Source organism: Paroedura picta, chromosome 6 (assembly GCF_049243985.1).
Source record: "Paroedura picta isolate Pp20150507F chromosome 6, Ppicta_v3.0, whole genome shotgun sequence".
Taxonomy (NCBI): Eukaryota; Metazoa; Chordata; class Lepidosauria; order Squamata; family Gekkonidae; genus Paroedura; species Paroedura picta.
Window position 1 is genome coordinate 63271087 of NC_135374.1, and position 12432 is coordinate 63283518.

Consider the following 12432-nt stretch of genomic DNA (forward strand, 5'->3'; position numbering starts at 1 on the left):
CCACATGCCTGACCCCATGGGCAAATCACATTGGAAGGCAAGTATACAGTCTTACTTTGGGGACATGAGCAGATCTGCTGTGATTGTGTAGTGATACTTCACAGGCAGGGGCCAGAGAAAAGGGGTGGCCACATGTCAGCTGCTGAACTGGGACAGTAAGAAAAATAAAAGGAAGACTACAAGGGGGGTCTTGAAGCAAAGGTCAAGTCTTTGGGAATCCTGAAGGAGTCGTAATGATGGGGTTTGGAAGTGGCAGTAAAGAAAATCAAAATATTTCAACAGTGAACCTGGGATTACATTCTTGGAGGTTGGGTGGATATAACATTGAAATCGGGGAGTGTCAGAGAAAAAAAGGTGAATGCAATGAATTGAAGGAGTGATTTTTTTAGAAAAAATTCTGCTATGCTCAGCTTGAAACATTGGCAGGTAAAATTGTGAAACAGCAAGACCATTTATGCACTGGAGGTTTCATGCCAGGCTGCAGGCTAGAGTTTTAGTCATAGCAGTTAGCCCCACATCTTCCTGGACCCACACGGGGGAGCATTTGGCCCGGAGCTCCTCATCTGCCTCCGATTTTTGCTTCTGCACGGGAGCTAGGGCAATGAAGTTCCCAGTGCATAAATGGTCCAAGAGACAGAGACTGGATAGCCAAGGAGTTCAGTATTGGGGGAAATCAGTGTTAATAATGATAGCTAGAGCTGGAAAGAAAATAGCGTGGAGAACTTTGAGTGAATGTTTTTGACGCAGGCAGCTGTTAATGTTTCCCAGCTCAGGCATCAGCATAGAAGCTGCCAGGTCTGTTCATTGTCTGTCTTGTCTTGGCCAATTATATGACTGAAGTTATTGGAGCTGGTTTGGTGATCGGTAATGTCTTTTTAAAAAAAGAATGGGTTTTAATATAGAAAAATATGCCTTTCATTGGTATGTAACACTTGTGAAGGTATCAAGCCATCTATGCAGTCTTCTAATCTTTTTCTGCAGGTGGAATTTTGGCAGGCATCATATCAGATCGACTTAATAAAAGGGCTTCAACTTGTGGCATAATGCTATTGATTGCAGCACCCATAGTAAGATATGTTATTATTTCTACAGTGATACAAACTTTTATGCACAGCAGAATATGATCTATCAGATGGCACTGGGATAATATGTGCATTTTTACTGTAACTACTAGTTTTTCCTAAAATATGATTTTTCCCCAGCATGTTGTATAGAAATCATTAAAAATCCTAGAAATGGTCACGCTAGCTGCATAGCATAGAGCAATAGAGGCCTGTAGATTTCAGAACGTGAAAAAGTTCTGACTTATCCATCAAAGATAACTAGATCATACTGCTGAAAATCTGAAGTAGCATGATTTAAACTAATTGTTTGTTGCTTGTGTCCATCCCAGTTATATGTATTTTCTGCTGTCAGTAAAATGGGCCTTGAAGCTACCATAGGTGAGATGTCAATTTTATACTTTTCAGTTTTCATTTGCAGTGATTTAAGAATATGTCAAGGAGTGTATTTCATAATTCTCAAAAGGACTGAGTGGCAGGCTAAGAACTGCTGCCCCAAATTATATTTCTAGGCCAGTCCAGATTTTACTTGTGTTCTGATTTCTTTACTCAGGGATCTTCTATTGAAGAGAGCGGCATAATTAATGAGCCATGATTAGCTAGAGCAGTTTAATTTGCTTCTCTGAAGACAGTTCATAGTTCGAAAACAGGCTACAGATAGCAGTGTCTATCTTTAAAGTGCTGCTGGCTATAATGAAGTGCATGACAAGGGCCGACTACCATCATCACCTGTCTTTAGCCTGGGATGCTTCTGTTTTCAAAACAAGTAACAGAAGTGGATGAAGAGACAGAGAAGCAGACAGGATTGCTGGGTACATGATGTTTGCAAGGCTCTAATAACTAAAATGTCAGTGGCCATTTCATATGATGTCAATTTTTTCCACTGTGTAACTGTATTATAGGCCACCGTTTTCAAGTACATGCCAAGAATAATATACTACTTTTTAGTGTTAGATGACTGTTTTTTTCTTTAGTTATTTTGGAAAACAGTATTTATAATCTTACAGCCAGTTTGCTTTTAATCAGTGCACATTGCATAATTGATCTTATACTCAAAACATTTGAATCATCAAAGATTTTAAATGTCTAAGATTTATGGTTTTTCCCCTGTCTTCAAAGTCATGCTGCTCATCTGCGGAGCTCTTGTAAATGGTCCTTATGCACTGATCACAACGGCTGTCTCTGCTGATTTGGTGAGTGGTTTCATGATCTTCCTGTAACTCAGGCTCAGGAATACAGTCTGAGAGCAGGGTTGGAGGAGTAGTTTTTACACTGCCAAAGGGGATTATTACTGTAATTTGATGGTTTTATGGGGGTTATATTATTACCCACCATGAGCCACTTGTGGGAGTGGCAAGATATAAATTAAATAATAAATAAACAAACATCTTTTTGGAGAAAAAGATATGAACCTGGTTTGATGTAGATCAGTGGTCCCCAACCTTTTTATCACCGGGGACCAGTCAACGCTTGACAATTTTACTGAGGACCGGAGGGGTAGTCTTTTGCCGAGGGTAGTCGCCGCTGCCCCCTGAGCCCCTCCTCCACTTGCTTTCCCGCAAGCACCCCTGACTCTCCGCCGCTGGAGAGCACCAAAGGTGACCCAGAAGCAGAGTGGAAGGGCAGCCCCCGAGGCAGCAGCCGGGGAGGAGGGCCAGGAGGAGCCGCGGCCCGGTACCGACTGATTCACAGACCGATCCCGGTCCACGGACCGGGGGTTGGGGACCACTGATGTAGATCACTTTTCCTTAGAATATCTTTTGGGTATTATTTTTTTCAATACATTTTCAAGAAGGGGAGAAAGGAGATAAAAGGAGAAATGTAAAGGATGAATTATTATTACAATTCCTGTATTTAAATTACTGAGAAGTGAACGTTTTTGTCTTGAAGGGTACCCATAAAAGTCTCAAGGGAAATGCAAAAGCACTTTCCACAGTTACAGCAATCATTGATGGAACAGGTTCTGTAGGTAAGCTGCCGTTTCCGTTATACCCACGCCTTAAGATCAGAAGACGTACTGTTCTTTTACCAGTGCAAAAATCAGGCCCATCGTTCCTCAGTTCTTCAAAAGGTGATAAGAAGGCAACATCCAGTTGCATGTCCTGGGAGTGTGGATTATTGCAAATTCACACATCTGCATCAGCTGCATGTGTGAAGGTGGCCCAGCAAGTGTGTGTATAGTTCTTGTCTTTCCTGCTCCCTCTCACTCAATGATGTCAACATTACTAAGGAATTACTCAGCACAGTGATGAAGACAGAAGGGTTTTCTCCCCCTTTCCAAGGGTGGGAGAGAAGTTTATATAAAGCCTAGTTTCCAGTCCCTTCCATATCTTGATCTGTTCATAGTACCTTCACGTTTAGCTGTGCATATATGATTTCACATCACCTGTGCACAATATCCAGGCAACAATACTTTGGAGAATGTCTAACTACTCACTTCTCCAAAGGACTGTGAAGCTCAGTGAATCCTCCCATATCAGAACACACCAGATATTAGATTGTCATTCCAGCATGCACAATGAACATATTTGAACTCAAATAAAAAATAAAGCATTGTTTCTAACAGTACTTAATGACTTAATTGCCACTGCTGAAAGAGGGGGTGTAAATACCAAACTAAAATAGAATAGAAGATCCAGAAGTCCATTCAAAACATGCAAGAAATTAAAAAACTGGAACAGCAGCCATCCTACCATCTTAAAAATGAATAGAAACACCTCACACCACTGCAGAGCACAGCAGAACCCCTTTGCCCTGGCTGCCTCATCTGGAGGCAGAAATCCAGGGTGGACGGGGTGCGCCAGCCAAAATGGTCCCCTTTGGGACACAAGAAGTGGTGGGGCAAACTGCCCCAGTACAGACACCAGACAGCAGGCCGGCATGGCACCGCCAGTACAGAAAAGGTATCTGTAGCTTTATTTTATGCTACTTAAACACTGATCCACGAATAAACTAGTATTGCATGTTGTTCCACTGCAGTAGTAAGGCTTCATGGTGTCGTGGTGGCTCACTTAGAAAGCTTCTTCAAATATGCTATTTGTCTGTGCTGATATTTTGTTAGTATAGTCATTCAGCTTTCTAGATGTATTGGGTTAACGTATGTATACTGTATTTTAGGAGCTGCTCTAGGACCTCTGTTAGCTGGACTCCTCTCTCCCACTGGTTGGAACAATGTCTTTTATATGTTGATGGTAGCAGATGCCTGTGCCTTACTTGTAAGTCAGACCATTCATCTCATGGTCTCATTGATTTTAAGTACAGACTTGAATTTAATAATCTGTGATCTAGGTCAGCTCCATAATGTGGGTGTTGCCTTGAAACTGAACACTCTGAAGCCCACAGGAGCCATAACAGCTTCACTACACTTGGGTTTATAAAACCTGTGCCATCTGCATAATGCGTGCTTATCAGAAGCATTTCAATAAGTATACTGAGTAAATATTTCAATACAGGAATGTAATTTATATAGGACATATGTATGTCACTGAAGTTAATTTATATAAGGGGGTAGAGTGAATTGGAAGAGTGATCCATAGGAATGGATCCATAGACAATGGATCTATATTGTCTCATGCACCCCTCAGTTTTACTTTCATTACATTATTGCCTGAAATAGTTATGATGATCTTGAGGGAAGCTGATCTGATTTCTCTTGTTCTTGGGGAAGGTAATTGTGCCTATCTGAAAATATAGTAGGTTGGAACTCTGTGAAAGAGTTCAGCTCACAAAACTGACATATGTTATACTCCATTAAATGCTGTCCCTTGGGTTCAGGGGATCCACCAGAAACAGCACCAAGTGTGTGTCATGGATGATTGTAGTGAAAATACTCCCCTCACCTGTGCCTTCCAACTGGCAGAAATGGACCATAGAATCCAATCCAGTGGGATGATAGAAAGTGTGAGGCTTAAATAGCTTTTGAGCATCTCTCAGGGCATCTTCAGCCAATACACTAGTCCTACATATGATGAGGAACTGGACAGGAGTGTGCTAACCTTACCTTTCCATCTCATCTATCAATTGTACCCATAGGAATAAGAAGTCTAGAATCCATTTTGTAAAATCAAATCCATTTTATACCTGTTCCACCCAAAGTAATTTCATAGAAAGGTCTAAAATCTGAATGGGTGCTCATTTTATAGCCAATCTAGGGTCCCACCCACCCCCAGATCACCCAGAAGTGGGGACTTTTTCAGGAAAGCAAATATGTTTCCTCTTGACTCAGCTCAACATAGTCTCTTTTCAGATGCATTGCTCAGAGTACTGTTTTATTGTTTGGGCTTAATATAGTAGCTATGGACTGATTCTGCAACAAATTACACATATTGCTGAAATTTAATGCTGATAATGAACTGACATCAGAGGGACAGAAAACAGAAAACAGCATTTTCTGAGAGATGAACTTATCCATTCTGTTCCCCAGCTGACTTGGACTCCCTCTGCTGTCCTTCTCAGCAAAGTACACCTGGATTTTTGTTCTTTTTTAATGTTTATTTATCTTTTCATGTTTCATCACAGTATGTACTCTGCACCCAGAATACATTCTGTAATGAAACATGCAAAATTAAATAAACATCAGTTGGTGATATATCACATGCATGTTACAAAGCAATCAGCTAACCATGCAAAATCCATTCTATGTAGGCTTAGGGCTTACACTAGAGTAGTCTTTCTCAACTTTTTTACGATTGAGAAATCGCTGAGACATTCTTCAGGCTTTAAGAAACCCCAGAAGTCATCTGATTGTGCTGAATATGGTTGGGCAGCATAGCTGTGTACACACCCAACCAGGGCCCCTTCCCACCCCCTCCAGGCCCGTCATTGGCCATTTTGGGATAGGGGGGAACATGACTATATATGGTCATATCACCCAAAAAACGTTTAACAATTTAAAAAATATATATATTAAATTAATTGACTCCTACCAATTCGGGAAACTCTTCCAGGACCGTCAAGAAACCCCAGAGTTTCATGAAACCCTGGCTGAGAAAGCTTGCACCAGAGGTATAATTTCAATTAAGGAATTATAAACCATTTGTTTGTTTGGCCAGAGTTCTCACTACAACCTTCAGACCTAATGGGAGCCTTGGAGCACTTTGCCTAGAAGTCAGAGATCTGCCATTCCCCACTGCCACCAAGTTGTACTTCCCTTGCAAACATAACCAAATGAGCTTCTTCCATTTCTTTGCAGGAGTTGCTTTCTATAGATGTTTTTGTTAAGATTCCAGGGGCTTTCATTTCTGCCAGTTTTTCTTCACATTTTATGTGATTTTAGGCTTTCCTCTAGCTTTATTCTTTTTTAAAAGGTAGTTATTTTAAAGAATTATTTATATGTGCCTTTTCCCCCTTCCTACTTTTGATTGGCTATTTCATTTATACAGTTCTTACTCCGTCTCATACGAAAAGAACTTCATTGTGGGATGAATCAGACTCTGTAAGTTTTGTTCCCATTTTTGCATGTCAAGACAATTTTATTTTTATTTTAAGTTGACCTGGCTTTCCATGCAATTATAATCTGTTATTTGTTTTATTTTCTCTGTTGATTCCCGTTTTCTTGCTAAAAGCAAAAAAGAATCCACATATTTATATTATTTTAAAAATAAAATACACTTTGTTTTTCACATCTGCTGGAGGAAACGTTTTACTTTTGTTTCTTCCACAGTATATGTTAGCTTGTTGAGATCATTGCTGAAAAAGCCACGTGTGTTGGTGGCTATCTTCTAATTTTTAAATGTCAGTGTGCTAGTTTTCTTTGGTAGCGGGGATTTTGATGCAGCAAAGTGAATAAAGCCTTTGCATCACACTTCTGTCTTTCTTCCACCTTCCTTGAATCACAGCCTTTCAGTATTTGTGCCACTAAGGTCAGAAGAGTTACAGACCTGTGAAATTAAACTGGAACTGGCCCATGTCTTTCTGAGTCTATATCTGGCACAAAGTACACCGAACTGACTCCTGGCAGGAATGGGCAATAGGGAATGTGTTAAGCCTGTGCACCATTATGACGTCTTCACTGAGTTACTGTTGCCTTCTCCCCACATTTCATGGTGCTGACTGTGAACAATTAAATCCCTAAGCAGCTTGGGCCTTAGAGAACTTGGCCTGTACACAGCTGTTCATTTTTGAAGAACAATGGAAACAGTTTTCCCTTTAATACTACCACAGCACCGGTCCCCATGTGGTATGGTAGTGTGATAACAATACAATTATGAATGAAAAGAGACAGAAAAGCTTATTAATTCCTCCCTATTCCCCACTGCAACCTTTCCGACAGATCCATAAAAACTAGTGAGACAGTAAAATTAGAAAGGGTTTAAGGCAGTTTAGAGCCTGGTCGATTTAACTGAACTGCAAAGGCAGGGCAATGTTTTGAATGGGAACCTTGTACTGTTTATTTTAAACAGCTTCAGCTGATGAGACACAAATAGCTGAACACATCTATTTTGACCAGCACTGTTGCACTGCTTAGCTTGGATTTTTATGAGTACTGCTTAAAGCACTATAGAAATGTGCAAAAGTTTTTTTCGCATACTGTGGGAAGAGAAAGAAAACAAATGTGCCCCATGGTCATAGCATCTCTACAACTCTGCCTCCAACTTTCAGAAGAACTGTCGTTCCCTTGTGATTGCGGTGGTGTGCCAAAAATATCTTTTTGATTATGTCCTCCTTGCACCAAATAAGGAAAGTGAGGCCAAGCAGAAAGCTTACCTGCTGTAGAATTCCTTTTCACTGAAAATATGCCAAAGTGCAAGACGGAGGTTTTCCAGAAACTATTGCAAAGCTTCTTAGCATTCAGGGATAAGTCTCTACAGTCGCTTGTTAATGTGAATATATATCAATTCTGGCTTGCTGATGTTTTCCATTCTGTCACAGGTTTAAAGAACATTGACATTCATGCAAGAAGAATGGACTTTGTGTGTGACAATATATATGTGTATATATATTTTAAAGACTCTGACTGTGATCCAGGTAGCCTGTTTATTTCCCTGTGAAAGATGCTGCTATGCTTAAAGGGGAGGGAATCCCTGTTGCACGTTTCTCTGGATTGTGGCCTTTGTGAGAATATTTTTTTGACATTTAACTTGAGGTTTGTTTCCTGAACCAGTTTGCACAGTTATTGAAAGGAGGTTTAGAACTCCATCTTTCCCTTTTTATTTTGCACATGTATCAATATCTCAGGATAGTGATTGTTCTTGAAGAAGAGAAAGGAGCTATTGGCTGTTTTATACCAGAACTGAGCCAAAGAAAATGTGCCTTGATATTCATTTGGATATAATGTTTAAATTAATGTAATGCTACATGTTTTTATAGAGCCTCTTGTGGCACATAATGGTAAGACAGCAGACTTGCAGTCTGAAGCTCTGCCCATGAGGCTGGGAGTTCAATCCCAGCAGCCGGCTCAAGGTTGACTCAGCCTTCCATCCTTCCGAGGTCGGTAAAATGAGTACCCAGCTTGCTGAGGGGTAAACAGTAATGACTGGGGAAGGGACTGGCAAACTAGCCCGTATTGAGTCTGCCATGAAAACGCTAGAGGGCGTCACCCCAAGGGTCAGACATGACCCGGTGCTTGCACTGGGGATACCTTTACCTTTACATGCTTTTATTTAAAAAAATAGAAGTCAAACATCTGAGAACAAGAAGTTAAGAAAGTTTATTAACTTGGGGTGCTGGTTTAGAATGGGGTAAGAAAAATCAGCAAATCATTGAGCTAAGTATCTCTCATGTTGTGTCTGAACTTGCTGTCGAGGATATAAGCTGCACATTTTGTGGTAAGAGAGCAGACTACCTTGTTATCTGGCATTAATGATTAACTTTTCACGCTACTCCATCCCAAAGCAATATCCAGTATGTAATAGATTGGAACCGAAGATCAACTGCAGCAACTATACAGAACAATTATGCATAAATTATCTAACAGCTTACTTCTGGAGTTATTCTCATTGACCGAGGAGAGCCACCTTACTGTACATTGCAATGAGGCAGTTGTATCAGCTGTCCCCTGGATCCTTGGAACTGATTAGTTAATATTGACTGAAAGAAGGCCCATTGATCAGTTCATGAGTTATGAAATGCATTTCCTCAGGAAGCTATTTTTTTTAATGAACCTAAAATGTTACAAGTTAAAATTGACCTGCACATTAATTTGGAGGCTGAAGACTACACCTAATCAGCTGTTCTACAGTTCACACACAAATTGTACATGCCAGGATTTAACATTTCACATTTAACAGTTCTGTTTTCAAAATTGAAGTGAATGATGGAGATTTTTCTTTTGTGGAACCCCCCGTACTCAACAAAACATCACAGAATTTTGTATTATGATTATTTTTCACTACTCTGAAGCCTTAGCTCTAGTTTTCATAAAATGAACAAAATTCAGACTGTTTCTGCATTCAGAGATATACCTTGGTTTAGCCTCACTTTGGATTTCGATTGGATTGACACTTTGCTTTCCGCATATGGGCTTTCTTCCCCTTATTTCCCAGGCTGGAAATTGCCATATGTTTTTCACATAAAGAGAAGGAGGCAGCCTCCATAATGCTTTGCTCCCTTCCCCTTTACCAAAAAGTGTGGGTTTTTGTGGGTGTTTTTATTTTTTTTGCAAAATTGTGCCTTCTTTCACCTTTCTTTTTGTTGTGCCCCTTCATTCCACCATTCTGTGCCCCCCCCTTCACATGGGAAAGGTGCCTAAGTGCTCTCCTCTTCCATCTGGTGTGCATCTCATTCTCCCCCCACTTCAAACCTTCTTGGGAGCATTACCTAATTCACAGTTGAATTCACAGGCTTGAAAAAAAAATGGTGCCTGCTTGCACCTTTCTTTTAATTGCACCTCTTCATTCCAACATTCTGTGCCGTCAATCATCTCCCCTTCTCCCCCTCCCCCCAAGTATACTGGATGTTATTATTTTAAAGAAATCTAGGCTATTGTGTTACAGTGCTGCTGCATTGTAATATGACAGGCTGCTTTTATATCTATAAACAGAAAAAGAGAAAGCAGCAGGAGGATGCTGCTGGGGCCATGACACCATGCTCCTGAGTGGATTTAACCAGATGGATACAATCCCCAAACAACCAGCCCTTTTTGGCAGAGAAGCAGCAACAGCAGCTGCTGTTGTGGCAGGCTCCAGCATGCAGGGCCTCAGCAGTGGCCCAAAAGACAGAGGCACGGGAAAGCTCATCACCCTCTCTGTCCCTCATCAGCCTCAGCATCCACCTCCTGGTCAGGGAGAGGACAGGGCAGGCTGGCAGCTGAAGACCCTGAACACTGGAGCCCATTACTTTCTCTGTCTCTTAAATATATAAAAAAGCAGTCTTGCGTGTTACAATGTAGTAGTGTTGTAATGTGATAACCTAGGGTTTTTTAAAAATATATATAGCTGGGAGGGAAGGGGGGAGAGGTGATTGAGGGCACAGAATGTAGGAATGGACAATTAAAATGAAGGTGCAAGCAGGCACTTTTTTTTTTTTACAAGTTGTCTGTGTATTAGGCAATGCTCCCAAGAAGGCTTGGGTGGGGGGAGTGAGATCCACAGCAGATGGAAGCGCTTGGGCACTTCTCCCACAGGAGGGGAAGGAGGGAGGGCGGTGATGAGGAAGGGGGAGTGCACAAATGACTCAAAATAGTGAGCACAGGAAAAAACCCAAATGTTCACATTTCCCCATTGAGAAGCCCTGAATTAGATTCTGCCTTAACAGGTGAAATTGATGTAACCAGGAATCGCCTAAACACACAGTATCAGAGGGCAACTTGGGTCTGCACCTGGAAAGGTGAATTTTAATACCAAGGGTTTTAATTTAATGTTCATAGTTATCGTGAAAATCATCTACAGAGTAAGAAACCTAACTTGATACAAATTGCATATAAGAAAAATAACTTGGATATCTACCAAAGGAAAAGAGATATTTAATTTTATCCTGCAAAAGCACAAATTGTACACTTTCTTCTTGATTGTACTGTCAAGCTCCTTCATTACGGAGCTTGTTTCTGACTGTCAAATGTATAATAGAATTTTTAAAATATGTGTTGTATGATGTGCAAAGATTAATAGTTTTGGTGTATATGCTATTGATATGTATTTATTAAATTTAGTTAAATGGCAATCCTGTGGATTAGTTGTATTCTTCTTATAATACTTATGCCAAGGGGCAGAGGTGTAACATGAGCCCAAGACCCTCATTTCCATTCGGGGTAGTCAAAATTGGCCCCCTTTCCTACAGATACCTTCATATCCATTTTTGTTATGGCTCAGAATCTTGTTATATAATCTGCTTTATCCTTCAGGGGGAAAGGCACTGTCTCCTCTTGATGGAAAAGCAACTTAGAGTATGATTTTTGAGCAGAAGAGTGTCTGGAAGAGGTCTCGTTGCCTAATGGGTGAATACCTCCCAAACTGTATTTTGTTTGGGTTTTTTTTTAAGTCATATTTTGGCCCTGAATGTTACAACACCTAAGGAATTTAGATGGAGTAGCTGTGTCAAATCTGTTGAAGAAAAGCAACCAAGCAACAATTCTGAGGCATCTTCCACAGATTTACTGAAACACAAGCTTTTACAGGTCCACTTCATCAGATATATCTGAGAAACAATCTGACATCTGTGGTTTGAATTTCTCCAAACAAGCTGCCCCAATCTTGATCACTTAGTAATTTTATATATTTTTATTGCATATGTCGTCATTTTTTTTAAAAGAGTATGGGTACTTCTTATTTGTTAAGCATGCATATTAAGTCAGCTAATATTCTTAAAATGAAGCAAATGTTGGTGTTAGATACAGCATGTGAAGAACTTTAAATTCTGCTCCTCTGCAGAGTCTAGGAAGTCCCTTTTATTTTAATCAGTTGGAGCTGAAATGTCAGAAAACCATTTAACCCACCACATTTGTGCATTATAGTACACACAATGGGTGGTTCTTTTTTGATGAGCCTCTGTGTATGTAATACCTCTGTCTATAATAACGATATGGCCTATAATATTTGCAGTCAGCTTGTCTATGAAATACTTTATAAATCTAGCACAGTAATGGAATGAGCTACATGCTGTAGCTAAATATTGTTCCTCAAACACCATTGAAGAGCTATGGTACTGCAGCCTGGATATTTCTCTTAACAAGTCTGTGAAGAGCCGATTTTGTTGAGAAGCCCAGGAGTCTATGATTCAAATGACGGTCAGAAAGCTGGCAGTGCTTCCTGTCACTCTTCTGGGCCCGTACTTAAGGAAAAGGTCTGAAAAGGAGATTCAAGCAAAATATTGGTTCAGCCCCTTTCACCTATGCTGCCTTTTTGCTTCTGAAATTGGATCTCTTCCCCACCCCACTTTCTCCACGATTGAGGGTGTTTGTCCTTGGAGAAAAATGATGGAAGGGTTTTGTCTGCTA

General features: G+C 40.5%; 1 protein-coding gene across 5 annotated transcripts in view; it reads left to right on the forward strand.

Moving 5' to 3' along the window:
- Nucleotides 1-11153, forward strand: part of SLC37A1 (solute carrier family 37 member 1) — a 46490-nt gene extending 35337 nt beyond the window's left edge. For 3 of the 5 annotated variants that reach the window (XM_077342786.1, XM_077342787.1, XM_077342784.1), the window contains exons 14-20: nucleotides 982-1067; nucleotides 1394-1442; nucleotides 2181-2254; nucleotides 2952-3030; nucleotides 4179-4276; nucleotides 6443-6495; nucleotides 7932-11153. In XM_077342786.1, coding sequence (XP_077198901.1) covers nucleotides 982-1067; nucleotides 1394-1442; nucleotides 2181-2254; nucleotides 2952-3030; nucleotides 4179-4276; nucleotides 6443-6495; nucleotides 7932-7947 — 455 coding nt within the window. In that variant the 3' untranslated portion in view covers nucleotides 7948-11153. Of the gene's footprint in view, nucleotides 1-981; nucleotides 2255-2951; nucleotides 3031-4178; nucleotides 4277-6442; nucleotides 6496-7931 lie in introns of those variants that run through there. The other 2 variants (XR_013231955.1, XM_077342788.1) reach the window with 2 other exon arrangements.
- Nucleotides 11154-12432: the final 1279 nt, after the last annotated feature.